The sequence below is a fragment of the Branchiostoma lanceolatum genome, chromosome 3 (assembly GCF_035083965.1).
Source record: "Branchiostoma lanceolatum isolate klBraLanc5 chromosome 3, klBraLanc5.hap2, whole genome shotgun sequence".
Lineage (NCBI taxonomy): Eukaryota > Metazoa > Chordata > Leptocardii > Amphioxiformes > Branchiostomatidae > Branchiostoma > Branchiostoma lanceolatum.
The window spans coordinates 34271215-34289030 of NC_089724.1; the positions used below are offsets into that span (position 1 = coordinate 34271215).

Below are 17816 nucleotides of genomic sequence, written 5' to 3' on the forward strand. Positions count from 1 at the left end.
AGTCTGAAGAAAACAAGTTGTTGAGAGGACACTCATCGACCGTGACGACTGCCAACAATCTGCCTCGGTTTAGCGTCTGTACCCCGACTTGTACCGACCCGAGATCTTCATTTGCATATTTGATATCTATTAATATTTCTCTCTTCTTCAGTTATATATGCCACATGTTTGAGAGTCCTATCATGAAATGCAGCGAATGTTTAAACTTTCCTTATTAATTATGCAAATTAGATACCGACTTGCATAATATAGGGTTAATGACCCGCTTTTCTTCGGTCTATACGGTGTTATAAGGCATGGTCGTTCCTATAACCGCCGAAGAAAGTGCCTAGGTCGCGAATATTATTCGGTGGTTATAGGAACGACCATGCCTTATCACACCGTATAGACCGAAGGAAAGCGGGTCATTAACGTTATTATCATATAACCATTGTCCATGTCATGCTAGTAGTTAGCAGTAACGTTACTGTGTGCAGTATTTGATTTTGCGCATACCTTGGCCGCAAAAACGTTCCCTACGGGTGTTCCACATCACACGGGGTTCTATAGAATGTTTAGAATGCATTTCGAGTGTTCCGGTTGCGCTGCTGTCGAACATTCGAACGCAAAAGCGGGTCCATACGAAGTTTAAAGACCCGCAGGTCCATATGAAGATTAATGACCTGCTTTTCGGGTCTGTATGAAGAATGCAGGCCCGCAGATGGAGCCTTCTGATTGGTCGACGACATCTACCTATATGATGATAAGTATATAATCCATTCTTTTTACAATAAGAAGATTTAACAGTGTTTTCGCGAATATGGGATAAGACCATCACAATACAACTATCCCCACAATTTTTTTTTATCCCGGATTTAAATTTAGCTAGTATACAACTCAGTACTAAATAAAGGGGATAAATAATCAAGTCTCTGTAGAGGGACTACCGCAGGGCTGCACGAATGCATAAACATGGTTCATGTCACCTAAGAGAATAAAAAATACACATCTTATCTATGGTGTGTCCATTATAATATATCCAGGTTTAGCTAATACAAAATTACGTCATAACGATACTAAAATTACAGGAGTGATTAGAATTTACATTATATACATCACCCCCTGCAAATTGGTGATTATACCGGGCGATATCATACCGTTCGAATTGGAAGTTACGAGACGGGGGTTGAGCCCGTCCCCATCCCTCGGATAATCCTATCTGTTCTACTATAGCCATTCATTCAGCGACGCCAATATGTAAGGTGGTTTAAGGTCGCAGACCACACTATTTCGACCTCAAAGTGAGAAGCTTCGAAGCTTCAAAACTCATAGTAGGGTGCACATTCAAGGTGCAAGATTTTGATATGGTTAATTTCAGGGTTCAATCTACAAAGTATGTGAAAATGAGCTTAACTTTGCCGGCTCGTTCTTTTTTAAAAGCAACTTTCATATGACTCCCAGCGGAGGCCATCATACTGCAGCCGGCGGTAACAATCATTCAGGCGCGAATCCAATTCGACCGAACAAACATCGTAATCTAACTCGTACAGTCTCAAAACTGACGTATTCCTCTACCATTCACCAGAATTTTGGCCTCGCTAAAGTGCACAGAAGCAAAACTACAACCTTTCCAAGCGATGTGACGCACTACTTCATACCCTAACTACTATTGGGGACGGGGGTCGCCCATTAATACTGTGTTCTGCGATCTTAAATCGAGTCTACGACAATCTGGGTTAAAGTGGAACGGTCATAGAGTGAAGGTCAGAAGGTTTGTGGGCTGCTGACATACTAATTTGCTGTGTGTTTTGGAGTACATCTCTATTTGTGTTGTTCAACCGGCATGACAGCTCTTCGTTGGCGCACACTCGCTTCAGTGCAGACACGCGGTGATAGCCGGTCATACTCGGCATCGAACGATCTGTGTGTCTCTGTGTGTGCAAATGTTTGATTCAAACGTGCTCGAGGATTGCTTGTTGTTTAGATCGAACCGAATCTCACGGGAAAGTTTGGAACGTCATGGGGAAAGGGACTTCCTCGAAAGCGAGGCCCGTCCTCTTGCTGTCGGTGGTAAGTGTACTGTTACTTAATGTGGCGTCCTAGTTTTTATTACTCTTAGACTAGGACACTCATCATGGGCCATGTATAGTAACAATTATAGTCCAACCTACTGTACTAAAAATCTTTGTAACGCTTTCAAAGAGGTAGTATTTTCATTCCAATGTGATTTCTCGAGGACGGTGTTTAATGTGAAGAAGTTGGACTCTGACCCCTTTACATTGTAAATATTAACCTTGAAACAACACGCAGTGGTCAAATGATTCGTCAAAATCCGACAGCTTCACAAAGCGAATTTCTTTGCGCGCCTCCGATTGTGTGCAGTGCGTCGTAAGAAGCCTCTACTAGGCTCCACAGGTCGCTGGAAAAACTGTAGAAATTTGCCAAATAGACAGATAACATACCAGAGGAGTTAGCTGGCCAGGGGGTACAGTTTGTGACTGGTATGTTATCTGCCTATTTGACAAATTTCTACTATCTTTCCAGCGACCTGTGGAGCCTGGTAGAGGCTACGGCGTAAGGGCCCTGTCACACTTGTGCGTATATACATTGTTGCGCATTAACATTCTTTTTAAAGTAAATTTTGCAGGGAGGAAGTTGTTTTCTACTTTGACCCACCGTTGAGCAGTCTAGTTATCAAACCAAAGAAATAACTATTTTGGTCGCAAACTAAACACAAAACATGTTAATTCGCAACTCATACGTACAAGTGTGACAGGGGCTTTACGCTAGTTCCCCTTTATTCGGTGCATTTTGTCGGTAAGAGCCAAGCGACACCAATCTGGTAAAAATTAGACCATTTCTTTCTGTTTCATGCTGATATGATAGATGAAATGTCATATTTTCTCTCTAGCACGAATAATGCAATAACGTTGCAATTTGAAAGCACCTTCCTTCGCGTGGACCAATTCCATCAATAACTCGTTAAAAAGAGCAAAGAATATCATACCTTCGCCAACTGACGTAAGCCTTTTAGAATGACATATCCAAACGTTTCTGATTTATATGTCATGCAAATAAGAACATGGTTTACAGAAACTATGCCGATTGTTACATAATTCGACGTTTCGGTGACCGTCTAGCTTAGTTAGCTTTTGTTTGTATCATAACATTTCAGACTTGAATCTAGATAAAGATTGGCTTTATATAAATTATGTCAAATAGTTACATAAGCCGACGTTATGGTGACCGTCTAGTGACGTCGGCGTGGCGTAACGGTTAGAGCGTTAAACTCGGAATCAATAGGTCCCGAGTTCGATACTCACCATGCCCCGACGTGGTTTGCCTCCGGCATTGGATGGTCAGTTTCTCAGTAATGAATAGCTGGAGCTGTAAATCAAGTCGTATTGACGCAGGTATCAGGGTGACCCAAATACTGTAAATGCAGAAATGTTCGCGGTTGTTTTATGTTCGCGGTTTTCGCGGTGAACTTTATTTCAGCGTGAACTCAATATTCCCCCTAATTTTGACAATTTCTACCATGTTTCAGTCAGGGTATGTTACGCCAAATGGCGTTTATACCGCTTGACCAATTTAGATTCAGATCCTGCTTCAATTGCATAGAAGTTTGTTTTTTCTCTAGCTAACGTAGTACGTTGTTCTCTCCAGTAGCAGGACATGTTATAAACCGAATGACGGCCCTCATAGTAGGCCATATATTTACGCGTTTTAAAGAACAACGGATCTTGAAAGAAACTACTGAAACGATTTTACTTTTAGCTACTTTCTACAAATGTTGCTCTTGACCAATCGATTTCCACAAATCCTATGTGTCACCACGACGTAGTACAGTTAGACCGTATTTCAGAAAAATACGATGTATTTGAGTGTACAGTACGTCGTGCTTGTTTACTACAACGTAGTAAGGGCGAAATACAACGTACTTTGCTGAAATACGTCGTGTTTGGCTGAAAGATGTATTTGAGTTTTGACCGGAATTAAAAACCATACGACGTTGGGAAAGGCACTTTACACTACCTTCCCGGACGGTGGAGTGACGCCCACCGAGCCTAAAAAACACACTGGGGATTTGGTTGCCGACGTGCCAACATCTAGCATATTTGCCCTTGAGAACCTTTAAAATTGTATTTCTATCTTTTTTTTGGTGACCGTCTAGCTTAGATTTTGTTTGTATCATGACATTTCAGACTTGAAGCTAGATATAGATTAGCTTTTCCAGCTTTGATCAACCAACACCCTAATAAAGAGCCACTTTGCGGATTTTCATGCATGACCGACTTCTGTCTTCAACACACTGAGTTATTTCAGTTGTCATTGCCATCTGCAGGCGCTTGCAGTGGTCCTTCTGGCACTTTCCATTGGACTTGGGGTTGGCTTAAGTGTTAGGTCAACGGATCTTGCTGAACAACAGGGTACTACATGTTTTCTGTGCGGTTTGTCTGCTCGTGTGTGTGTGTGTGCGTGTGTGTGTTTGTGTGTGTGAGTATTTGTGTGTGTGTGTGTGTGTGTGTGCGCGCGCGCGCGTCTGTGTGTGTGTGTGTGTTTGTGTGTGTGTATTGTCTGTGTGTGTGTGTGTTTGTGTATTTGTTTGTGTGTGTGTATGTGCCTGTGTGTGTATGTTTGTGTGTGCGTTTGTGTGTTTGTGTGTGTGTGTACGTGTGTGTGTGTGTGTGTACATATGTGTGTGTGCGCGCGTCTGTGTGTGTGTGTGTCTGTGTGTGTCGGTTACCAGCATAACTTGAAAAGCTATGGATTAATCATCATGACATTTGGAAGATCTGGAAAACGAAGACCAATTTTCTTTATTAGGCCCCATAGTGGCTTTCTAAGATACTGCAGTGGAACTTCCGGTTTGAATATATCTCGTTATGGACATGCTGTGGTCGTAAATTATGAGTGGTACTAGTGGTTAGCTCTTGAGGCTGAGAGTAAGTGGTGTTTGTTTGGGCTCCCTCGTGGCATTTTTAACTGCAGGTGCCAATTGTGTTTTAAACTTTGAAAGAAAATAACTAAAGAAGGGCTTGACGGTTTAATTTTTGGTATGTTTTGGTACTTTGTTGTAACGTTAAAGTGACATATATGAATTTTTGACTTAACAATTAGGAACAGCCTACGACCGATCTTCAAAAGACGGTGATAATGACTAATCATTATTTACCATAGATAAGCCTTTTATAATATTATTATAAAGCTTTATACTATATGACTTTTTTCTAAATCTTTGTTTTTCATCCACATTTTTCATGTTAAATGATAACAGTAGAGGAGAAGCTTGTTATTCTTGACGTGGACCCCGGAATCGATGACGCCATCGCCATGTTGATGGTGCTATCCCAGCCTGCTGTGCGCGTGCTGGCGGTCACGTGTGTGAAAGGGAACACACGTGACGTACATCAGGGATGTAGGAACGCGCTGAGGGTGTTACAGGTCGCCGGACGCATGGATGTGAGTTCTGACTTTGTTATACATTACAGATCCACTCATCTAGAGGTATACACCTTTTTCACGCGGTGGACATGATAGAATGTATACGAGGCCAATGGGGCAAAGAAGCAAAGATAATGTACAGATTTAGTTTTCCTCCTAAATCACATATCCAAGTATCAACATCATAACTAATGTAGTAATGCACACAAAAAAAAATCAGTAATTTAGAGCTTTTTTTTTCCGATCCCATAGTTCCCACCCTCTTCCGTCAAAACGTAGAAATGCAAAATAAAAAACATCCCTCATTGGTCAATTCTCTAAATAATAGGCAATTATTGGCTAACCTGCTTATTGTGATTGACAGTTAGGATTTGTCTAATGTTTGCCACAGGGACCTCGTTTTCGTTTTAGCATGTTTATGGACTTGTTTAATATTGTATGGTCAAAACGCATAATAAACACAATTTAATTTCTCAATACCAATATGCCTTGGTGTCCCAGATCCCTGTGTACGTAGGGGCATCGCTCCAACTCATGGGCCATGACGTTTTTGACCACACTTACTTTAACGGAGTCGACGGCTTGGGAGATGTACCAAACGTCAACCCACCTGACCTCTTATCAACCAAACAGGTGCCCAGATTGTAACTTTAGCTAAAGGCTTTCTGTCCTAAGCCCCCCTCTCACTGGACCCGCGGCACGCTGGCGGCGTCACTACATCCTAAACTGGATTTGTGTTACCCTTTATTTTACAATGGGAATATCATTCAAAACGTACAAGTATGATAAAAAAGACAACAAAACACACAAAGCTTTCAAATATTTGTTTTTTTGTCGAGGAAATTCGTTGACAGCTTTGTCAATTCGATCGGCCGCAGCGACGTCGCCAGCGTGCCGCGGGTCCAGAGGCTTTAGAGTACAGAATATTGTACGCAGCTAACGTCTTAAAAATCTCAATGCTAAAACCCGAACCAAACTCAGTAATTAGATTAGTATCTGCTGACTGAAATATTCAACCTGTGGATTATATGAAGAGTTCCAAAGGAGAAAAAAAACTCGATAATGCAGTAAGACAGCTTTAAATAGATTCATATTACTATTCTTTACTCGCTTATCCATCCTACATGTACTATCAGAAATGTGTATGATAGAACTCAAGGTGTTAACCACGTGCAACAAGTTTGATATGAGAGACGTCGTTCCAAACTCAAGCTCCATTTTGTGATCTGCTCTCGCGAGAGCAAAACCTGGCGTGAACTCGCGTGATTTGTGGCCCGAGCGGTAAATCCGATTCCGGGACCTGTTGTTACAATGATATCCCCTACAGCTTGCTCGGAGAAGAGTAGGAGTGATATGTGTTTGGCTGAAAACGTAACTATAATAATTATTTGTATGAGCTTCAATAGAAAAAGGCTGCCGAACGCTTTTTTTATTACCTTTTGCCTAGTTTTTAACTGACTAATATTTTCGCCAATAGAACACGCTGTGTTAACGTTGATAAGGATGTCCAAGGCCTACCCGAACCAGATCACACTGATCGCCCTCGGTCCACTCACTAACCTGGCCCTGGCCAGGAGGATGGACCCAAACACTTCATCACGCTTCAAGGAGATCATCATCATGGGAGGCAACATCAGAGGTCAGGGGATGAACTGAAACAATTTTCTAGACGGTTCTTGGTGGCAAATGTGCTAGATGTTGGCACATCGGCAACCAAATCCGTCAAATCCGTAGTGTGTTTCTGGCACATTCAGACAGATTAGACGAAGAGGCTCGTTGGGCGTCACTCCACTACCAGGGGAAGTCGTGTAAAGTGCCTTTCATACACACAAACACACACACACACACATACGCGCACACACATACACAGACACACACACACACACACACACACACACACACACACACACACACACACACACACACACACATAAATGAATTTGGTGCGCCAACGTGCCAAGATGTGCATATTTGCCGCTAAGAACCGATTTCTTTGATGACAGAGGCTAGGAAAAGAGGACAGAATAGTGGCTCCTATCATTGTCCTGACTAACATGCTGGCTGGGTTAAACCTGGATCCTACGTATACCTGTAAAGTTGCATCTGCAAAAGACATAATATGTTAAAGTTACGTATACGTGGCAAAGAGAACAATTTGTCTTTCGCTACAAAAGGAAATCAAATCTATTTGATATATCCAGGTTCAATTATCCAACATGGCGGACTGCACTTACGTCATAGACACGTCATAGTTACGTTATAGTAATAGTTACACCTATTGGTCTTATCGACGGTTTTATGATGTATCTCATAACCTTAAAGCTGCACTATGTAACATTTTGGCGCAAAAATTGAAAATATTCTTCTGAACAAATTCTTATACAAATACATGGACAACCACTTTTTAGCATATTTCCATCATTAATTCGTCTATTTCTGGCATGTATGGTGCTTTTAACTGTACAATAACAAGCTGCAAAAGTCTGTGACACCACCTCAACCTAAAGCCTAATGTTTGTAAACAACAACGTCCTGCACACTGGCAGGACCCCTTGGGTAGGCTAACTGCTTATCGACAGTTCAGTGGATCTAGATAACAGCTGATGTTATGAAGATCATCTTCTTCAAAAACACTCATATCTTTTTGAATGAGGATAAAACATGTTAGCCAAGTTTGTAGGGAACTGATAAAGTGGATTTCCCCCGTTCAAAACTGCTAGAACTCTGATAAGGACGTTTGGCAGATGCAGTATCAAGGTATCAAGGTAACTGTAATCAGGCACCCTACTGGGCAGTTGGGGTGATAAGCCTGTCTGGCCACACTGCCCTAACTGCCAACTGGCTTTGAAAGCTCAGCTTTTAAACTGGTTTATATGGTGCAATGATGTTGAAACATTCCTCCCTGAATACTGGTATGTCATACAATGTTTATTCAACATACTATGTAAAGAAATGGTAGAAAAATTGACTTTCTGTATTGACAAAAATCTTATATAGTGCAGCTTTAACTCGTCCACAGGAGTCGGTAACATGGACGTAGCTGCCGAGTTTAACTTCTGGATGGACCCGGAGGCGGCCCAAGTTGTTCTGAGGGAGTACAAGTGTCCCATGAAGGTTGTGCCGTGGGAGGTCTGTCAAGAACACGGACTGGAATGGGTACGTCAACGAGTTTTCAGCTTCTCTATACTATATTCATTAACGCAAAGGGAATACATTTCTAGGTAAAGGTTTTTTTGGCGAAGCCTTAGGGGCGAGCCTAATGGTATATATATTGTGTGCAGTTTGCAAGAAGTCTAGCAATTGTACAGGAATGTGAAAGTCCACGGGACCATAACTCAAGATGCCTGCATGAATTGATTGTTTTCATATTCGGTAGGTGGGTAGTACTTTGTGAGACCTTGATATGATTGGAATTTTGGCCTCCTAGCAACTTTCTATGCTACTGCAGGGAAACTTTGGTTTTTGAAATCTCGTCTTCTGAACATGCTATGGTCAGGGTTTTTTTGTGGTGGATAGCTCTTTATTAGGAAAATAGGTCCTGTAGATCTGGGCCCCCCAGTGGCATTATTTTAGCATTCCACGACCTGAATCAGACAGCTGTCACTATGGTTACTGGTCATGTAGCAGACACCCTGTGGTACTCGAGTACATAATGTAGAAAGCTTAAGTGGCAGGACAGAGCTGGAGGTCTGGTCACCATAAATGTGAATGTGCTTGAGTAAGAATAGACAGAACAGTAGTTTGTTAGGCTGACCGGATTGTATAAAGATAAACATTATGTATTTGTCTGCAACTGTTACATTTCGACTATATTTTTATTCATTTATTTGTTTATCTATTCATTTATTGAGATTCAACACATTCATTTTCCATAAAGGATTTCATCACAAGCTGGTTAACTGCAGACACACCTAAGGCTCGCTTCATCCGGGACATTACACATAACCTGACCCAACAACAACAACAAGACGGCATGCTAACGTACACGCCAAGTGATACATTGGCAACCGCCGTTGCTATGGACAACGCCCTGGCGCAGACTGTCTCTAATGTATACGCCACCGTAGAAACAAAGGGCGAGTTTACAAGAGCACAAATGGTTGTAGATTGGGGAAGGCTGAGTCAGAAAAGTCCTAATATTGACGTCATGCAAAACCTTGATATGGCACTGTATAAGGAGCTTTTGAACGAAGCAGTACATTAACGTATTGACATACAATATGATAACTTTATTGCACAACAATTGTACAAGGTACAAAGTATTGCATTCACTGGTACATAGATAACATTCTATTAGGCTAATCAGTCTATCTTATACAATATGGTGTAGTAGAATGGGATGACAATGGGATTTTACAATCATTGGAGGAGTTTCTAACATGGAAGCTCATCTATGTTCAACTTGGTAGTAATCATAATACAGTGCTAAACTTTCTTCCAACACTAAGGTACTCGCAGATCAATTTTTTAACGACCACTGTCGCCTTCTTCAGGATCAATAAGGCGACTACTTTATATGAGAGCTATAAAGGAGGCCGAATACATTAGGGCACTCCAGTCAGCACTTACCAGAGACAGTGGGCGTTATAAACTTCCTGGCACATTTGACCAATTGTAATCGACTATTTGTAAAGACACGTGTCAATTTAGTCACGTGTCTGCAACTCTTGCGAGTTTACGTTCGGCAGTGATTGGTCCTTATTGATCCTGAAGAAGGCGACAGTGGTCGTTGAAAATTTGATCCGCGAAATTTTATCAATGTAGTATTGATACAATGTACAGGAGTTTTTCTTCCACCATTACCCTTTTTATATTGACCAGACGGGTGGCGGTATAGACGTCCCTTGTTCTAATTAATACGTTTGTCATTGACGGGCGATAAATGTAACATAATAGTAGATATAAGCTTTTCATTACAATAACATCAGCAATATCGATATAGATTATATGATGATAAGTTATATATTTATAAACTTAAGTTGATTCTTTTAAGTTGTTAGCAAAATACGAATCAGTTATACTTGACCTTATGGTGTTTTTGACACCCAAATACAACCTTTTCTTACTATCTGCAATACAACCATATCAGAAACCATACTTCCAGCTCTGATCTTCTCACCAGGTAACTACATTAATCAGTGACTTTACGTTGCAAAGTTCCAAACCGGCTGCCATGTTCATTGTGACGTTATGAGGGGTAAAAGCACTGATTAATGCAATTACCTGTTTTGATGTTCAATAACATGCGAAGTGTGTATGTTTTTTGCAAATGCCTATGTTATTAAATAATATCATTATGGATTATGTATTTTCAGGAAATTCTTCATTTTGATGTTAATGGTGTCTGATATACTTTAAGCCGTGGATACACAGCGTATATTGTCAATGCTACGTTGTTCATTCACCTTTTTTGTCCGGAACATAAATAGGCACATCGTAACGTAACTTGGGAACTATATAATATGTATAATATTATTATATTATATATATATAACAAAATAACTTGAATGACAATTATTCAATAAAGCTATATGTCTGCATTGTTTATGTAACGAGATACAGGAGCAGAGGACAATTCATCGATCTGTATGATTACAATTAACATATTTCCCACCACAGAATTTGCTATTCTGTTCTTAACAAACAAACAGACACACGCACCAACTGTTAAGGTTTCTACCCAGGCTAAATTGGCATTTTGATTTTCCATTGTTTTCTTATAAAAGAATTAAGAAAGAACTGTAGTTGCACTGAATATTCATAGCTAAGTATGAAAGGTTTCTAAAGTTGACCTTTTGGAACTTATGGCTGACGTCATCAAATTCTATTGCCCCTAATATTATTTTTTTCAAAGAGAAAACACAGCACTTCGGTACATGCCACTGCAATGAAACTAGGCTTGCCAGGTGCATAATGATCAACGCTACACACTCAAGTTGATCTTGATATCTCCTAATTGTCTGCAGTTATAAGAAAATTATCATTTTTGATTGCGTAAAATAATTCATTATGATATGATATGTTTATAACGTCATCCCACTGGTCAAAAATTCATAATTAGAATCCTTTAATGCCCAGCTATCAATATTCAGTACAATTATTATTCTTTCTTTCTTTAAGTTAATTCATTAATTAGAAAACAATGGAAAATCAAGATGCCAATTTAGCCAGGGTACTAACCTTTGATAATGACTACTAATCGGTTATACTGCTGTTGACACATTTTATACGGACCGCTAGGTGTCGCTGTGACCCCGTGCGGAAAACGAGGTTACGTACTGAAAGGGGAACCTTCAGATAACTCCCCACTCCTGGATCTCCTGCATCATCCGTACCAGATCTGCATCTGCAGGCCGGACCTCCAAACGACAGAGACGGTTGATCACCCCGTACAGACAGTCGGCTTTGAAGTCTGCCTTCAACTGTTCCAGCGTGTAGCTCTGTAGTCCCGAGGATTCTAGAATAATATATTTAATTCGTTAAAACGCAAGGCTGCACATCTAATATAACAACCGCACATTGTCTTCTATTGATCAGATGAGTGTTAGCCTGACTAAATCGCGCTCCTAGCGGCCGGCCCGACGGATACCACCCCCTCTTGGGGTGGGGGTTATTAACCTCGACCCGAGAGCTTGTGTAAACACAGGCTAAGATGAGTGTCGTTACACAGATTCAACAACAACAATGATGATAATAATGGTATTGTTTTTAATGGTCAGAAAGTACCCGTGCAGCCATTCTAGTGCTGAATTGATGGGTTTAAAATCACACAATACACATGGGCAACAGATACATGCTCGCTCAACACTCGCATGTTGTGGAACTGTCGGAAGCGTCTGGGTGGCTGCCATTCGGTGCCACCATGTGACCTCAATGCGACCTTCCCTAACCAAAGAAATAAAACGTAGCATCCAATTACAACTTTTATTCCTTACTGTGAAATGTCAACAATAACAACAAGAGTTCAGAGACCTCATCTCCGAGCTCCATGAACTAGCACGTCCAGGTCAAAAGATACAAAAACAGAAGTTCTGCTGCAGTAATAAGTTCACATATCAGGGGGCCCAAAATCTACTTTGAATTTCGGCTTCCCAACACCTACCCACACACAAGATATCATTGTAATCCATCAAGAGGTTCTTGAATTATGTTGATTACAGTAGTCCAGAAACAGAAAAACACAGAGGGACACGTACACACACAGACACACACACGCGCGCGCGCGCGCGCAAGTACACACACACACACACACACACACACACATGCGCGCGCACACACACACACACAAACTATATCACTATTCTTCATGGAGAAAATGAGGGTTCTCACCGTTTGGACCTAGGGTCTCCTGCAGTTTGCGGAGGTAGTGTGCCAGGATTTCGTCCCTGTGGTTGTGGAAGACGTCCCAAGTCGCGTTACAGAGGAACAGGAGCGTCAGGTCATAGGTCGGCGGCATGTACACGAGAGTCTGCCAGTCCACCAGCCTTGCTTCAGTGGGCACGTCTCCGGCGTACTTTGTTCAGGCGAAAGACCACGAGAATAAGAATTCAGTATGCTTTTTAACGCTAACAAGTGATCGACTTACGTTTCGGTGACTGTCACCTTCTTTAGAGCGCATCTGACTTGTCCGCTTTGCACTGCAGCTATAGGTGCCGCTGCTTACACATGGTTCCCATAAATACATATGTATGTATACACACACACACACACACACACACACACACACACACACACACCGATAGCTACTTCTGTCTTTACCACGCTATTCCAAACGAAAACACCACATTAGATGTCTCTCTGTATATGTACTGAATTTTTTACTTTTGGGACCGCATCTGTTAGCAGCAACACCTATGGACGTATGCAGCAGACCAGTCAGAATTGCCATGAGGAAGATGACAGACGGTCACCGAAACGTCGGTTGAACAAAGCACTTGGCTGTGTACAGAGAGTCTATTTATTCAGTTATTTACTGGCAACCTGATTTAACTATTTTGATATATTGAGGAAGTTGAAGGAAACATCCATAATATTGTGTGACCTCCAGATTTGAACAAAAAAAGGAAAAACGTGACAAGCATGTCTTACCTTAAACATGATGTTATTGACCCAACACTCTGCATGGCAAAGCACCTTAAGCCTCTTGTCCTCCTTCGAGATGACATGGGGGGCCATCTTCTCCAGGCGAGCTATAAGGTCTGCATGGTCAGGAAAAGCTGCAGCGAATTCCTTCAAGTGGTCATGATGTGCGTAGATTAGAATATCCGTGAATACTCTGATATCTGAGTCAGTCATGATCCAGTCGTACTTCTCGGGAAGGGGGACGCCCGAACGGAGCTCCAGTCGGTGTGACAGGCCGTGCAACTGAGCCAGGGCCTCCACTGTAAGCATCGTCTCCTCAAGACTCAGCGGTTGGCAGTTGGCTTTTGTTGAGAACCCCTGAGTTTTCAGGTTCTCCAGGACCCTGACGGATGCCATGGATCTTGGATCGGTTGCAGTGAAGTAGCACTTTGGGACAAAGGTATCGGTTGGAGGAAGCTTTTCGTCATCTTCATTCCCTGCCTTAGATTCGCGCTCTGTGGTTGGGACTGCCACTGACAGAAGATCGGGGACCGCAATGGAGTAAAAATTGGTTTCACACGTCTCCGTTTTGATGTGAAAGTCGTTAGTCCACTTTTTGAAAACTACCCCCGGTCGCTCGAAATTGGTCAGTTTAGCGATGAGACTATAGCGCTGACTTGTGCCATTTCTGGTCCCCACGGCATCAAACGCAATGAGGTCGCTCACGTATCCCTGTCCCTCGCTAATGGATCCGTTGACATGGACTTCCGTGATTGTAACACCCGGGAGGTCCTTCTGCAGTACCTGCTGCACCCAGGAGGGGGCGATGTCTTCTGCGGACTGCGGAATGGCGATTTCAGCTGCTGACGTCATCTTTAGCAGTATTTCTTTAAGTTTATGTTTGAGAAATACTTTGAATTTGTAGAACGTACAAACTGAATTTGCAGAACTGTATTGGGAACATGTACAGAATTAAGAAATCGGGCCCTAAAAAGTACAGTATGAAATGCAATGAAATAGATACTGTATTAACAGTTTTGTTTGTTCAGGTTATACCTGGATTTTTCACACAGTTTAGAACCCATCGGGCAAAAGGTTAGACTAGCTATAGACTTCTGTAAAAACCATCACACGAAAACAAGAATTACTTCCGAACTAACTGTAGCATCTTACCTTTTTATTATTATGTTGATATTCATAGAAAGCCTGATAAGAGAGTTGTATATTGTATAACACAGTTTCTCTTGCGTTTCTTCGTTGCCAGTTACACGACAACAAAGTCGAGTTGAGTTGATTTTGTTCCTGAATTTGGTTTGGGCACCTCTGTTTACTACGAGAACAAGACAGTTTAGTGTAAAATTCCAATATCTTAAAGGCATCGAGGGCATCTTATGAGGCTTGAAACTTGAATGAAAGACTCCAATAACTAGTCATTCCTACACATAGTAAGTTTCAATAACACTATACCATTAAATATCGACATTAAATGAGCAAAGATACGAAGTCGTTGTGCGGTGAGAACTGATAGAAAATCCAAGCCCATATAGACTGATCCTGACTGTCCATCACAATTAGCGGTTCGACCAATGAGAGAGTGACTGCATACCCGTCAAATATTTGCATTTTTGTGTTCTAATTTTGCATTTCTACGTTTTGACGGAGATGGGAGGGGCAATGTTATCGGTTTATTTACACTAGGCACGTGAATCTAAAAGATCACAATGTAGCTTTTTTTTGTGCCGCTTTTGAGCACTTTTGGTAAGAAATCCGCACGCAAATGTGGTAAACAGTGGCATCAAATGTCAATTTCATAAAGATTACAGCAACTAGAATATCTCCAGTTTTCAAGCCTCATAAAATGCTCTGGGTGCTTTTAAAGCCAAGATTTCCCATAAACCTGAAAATGGGTCAACTTTGTGGCGATATATCTACATAATTACTTCTAGCTATAAGAAACATTTCCTCGAGTGTACTATAGTGACTGTACGTTGATGAAGGTTAGACATCCATGTAATAGTATACGCCAAAAATAATTACTCAAGCAAATGGGTAAAATTTTGAAACAGTCAGACGTTTCAGACAGGATCCGCTATTTTTCGTCAGTGACTAACGAAAGATCTTGCAGAACTAGGTTTTATACAAAACTCTGAATAAATATGCTATTGAGGTGAAGACAATTTCAGATGGTTCAATAGAATAGTAAGCCAAGAGACGGTTGTATGCTAATGACTCAATTAGCTCCTGTTGTTTAAGGAGCTAATGCTAATGAGGAGGTGACTGTAGAATGCCTTTTTCATATTGACGCCTCTTTTTGCTCAATTCGGCGTGTATAACAAATGTCTTTCTAACACGTCTATTATAAACAGGGATACAGCAAAAATCATCATGCACAGAAATATGATAGTACGCATTTCATCCCGATATTCCCACGGCACGCCAGCCTACACATCTCATGATCAGCACGGGACTTTAAAAAAACATGTAGCTTTGAAAAGATCTGCTCTATTTATACTTAAGAAGGAAAATTACCTTAAAGTTTACGCCACGAATTGAATAGACAGTAAGTGTCATCTGTAACAATATCATATCCGTTTGGATACGCAAAGTGCATACTATAAGCAATGTTTTGATTACTGCATGTTGACTGAGTACGTGTCTACATGGTCCTATGATATATCTACTCTCGTGTCCCATGGCCCACTTATGTACTAAAGCTAACCATTTCCTAACGTTTGTGCTTCTATCAAACGACCTTCCCAACACCGTTAACATACAAAACGACACGTGTGTCATGGCCAATTAAGGAGCATGCCGAATTTCAGTTTCAGGTCATTTCGTATTTACAGGCGCAACTTTTCAAGTCGGTTATGTTGTAGAAACGTTTGTCCAAATTTAGTAGCCTCTACCAGGCTCCGCCGGATGGCTGGAAAAATAGTAGAAATTGGCCGTAATAGAGTGAATAGTGTGCCAAGGGAGTTAGCTACGGAGGGAGTACATTCTGCCATCGACGGTCGATGGCAGAATGTACTCCCTCCGTAGCTAACTCCCTTGGCACACTATTCACTCTATTACGGCCAATTTCTACTATTTTTCCAGCCATCCGGCGGAGCCTGGTAGAGGCTACAAATTTAGCACAAAAGCATGGTTGATAGAACTCAATATGATATCTTTATCATAATAGCGGAAACTACAGCATCATTGTGTAGAGTAGACTATACAGTCAAGTCCTTACCTGAGAGTCTAGTTGTCGTGTCTTCTTCTTCGGAACCGAAAGGTCAAAAGAGACCGTGTGATGTGTTCGTTACAAGTTATTCTAGCTGTGTATGTGTGTGGATACCTTTCGGGCGTTTCCCACTTAGTTATAGGGGTGTTATGCATTTTCTGTGGTATTTTAGGGATTCAGTTTGTTTGAACCTTTGTTTATTCATGATAAGCTCAAATCGGCACGCAGGCCGCTTTTCATTGAGGTCATGAGGGAAGAGGTAAGGGTCAATATAACAGAGATACACAGTCATTTGAGTCCTAATAACTCTATCAACATATATCATTACATATTTATGGTACAACAATATACAATTTCTACAACATACAACATAAAGTAGGGCGAAAGCTGGTTCATGGTCCGTGTCCGTTCGTTTAGTTCATTTCCGTTACTTCAAGAGTCTCTTGAAGGAAGTCAGATTCGGAGCCGTACGTGTGTCTGGCGGTAGGCTGTTCCAGACATTTGGTCCACGGTAGGCTACCGATCTTCTGAAGATCTCTCGCTTGGGTTTGGGGACAACCAGCTGACTGCTTGTGCTTTGTCTGGTCGTACGAGTACTCTGGTCTCTACAGTACACAAACATCTGGCGCATGTAGGGTGGCAGTTTGTTGTTTAGGGCTTTGTAGGTTTGTACGGCATTGTAGTATTTGATTTAAGTGTTATGTAGTGTACGTTGATTGATTTAGCATGATATTTTACTTTTTCCTTTGAGCGTCAGGTTAGCAGAAAAAAGGACCCTGTGAACGACTTAGACTTCATGCTATAGGTCACAGAGGTCACACCAAAAACAGAAGACACGTTATAAGTATTTATTCATTCGTATTTACATTATGCTGTTTATTTAAGTTACTTATATTCGCAATTTATAATTATTTCCGATTTTCTGTCTACTACATCCAGATTATGTTTTAAGTTATGTTGACCTCTGACCTCTCTCGTTCATCTCTCGTTTATTTTTGATTTCACCACATTTGTTTTGTTGAATTCTTAGTAAACCAATTATATAGTTTTTGTTTATTTGTATAGGGACTCCAGGAAGAATAGTGCATATTGTATATCACTAATGGAG

General features: G+C 41.2%; 2 protein-coding genes across 2 annotated transcripts; one reads left to right on the forward strand and one right to left on the reverse strand.

Annotated features, from left to right (window-relative positions):
- Positions 1-6902: 6902 nt before the first annotated feature.
- On the forward strand, positions 6903-9898 carry LOC136429375 (nucleoside hydrolase-like). Its single transcript, XM_066419214.1, has 3 exons — positions 6903-7063; positions 8444-8580; positions 9302-9898. Exons 1-3 carry the CDS (start codon positions 6928-6930, stop codon positions 9626-9628), a joined length of 600 nt encoding a protein of 199 aa, XP_066275311.1. The 5' UTR covers positions 6903-6927; the 3' UTR covers positions 9629-9898.
- Positions 9899-11717: 1819 nt separating this feature from the next.
- Positions 11718-14358, reverse strand: LOC136429586 (uncharacterized). The gene is made up of 3 exons (XM_066419421.1): positions 13513-14358; positions 12754-12937; positions 11718-11881 (listed from the first exon to the last, which is right to left on the reverse strand). The coding sequence occupies exons 1-3, from the start codon at positions 14356-14358 to the stop codon at positions 11718-11720; spliced, it is 1194 nt and encodes a 397-aa protein (XP_066275518.1).
- Positions 14359-17816: the final 3458 nt, after the last annotated feature.

Bases quoted from the DNA above. Each gene is read 5' to 3' on its own strand.
- LOC136429375 (XM_066419214.1), top strand. From the start codon at position 6,928: ATGTCCAAGGCCTACCCGAACCAGATCACACTGATCGCCCTCGGTCCA. The intron at 7,064-8,443 runs GTCAGGGGATGA...ACTCGTCCACAG, and splicing joins CATGGGAGGCAACATCAGAG to GAGTCGGTAACATGGACGTA. The intron at 8,581-9,301 runs GTACGTCAACGA...TTTTCCATAAAG, and splicing joins AAGAACACGGACTGGAATGG to GATTTCATCACAAGCTGGTT.
- LOC136429586 (XM_066419421.1), bottom strand. From the start codon at position 14,358: ATGACGTCAGCAGCTGAAATCGCCATTCCGCAGTCCGCAGAAGACATC. The intron at 12,938-13,512 runs GTAAGACATGCT...GCCTGAACAAAG, and splicing joins TCAATAACATCATGTTTAAG to TACGCCGGAGACGTGCCCAC. The intron at 11,882-12,753 runs GTGAGAACCCTC...ATATTATTCTAG, and splicing joins GGAGACCCTAGGTCCAAACG to AATCCTCGGGACTACAGAGC.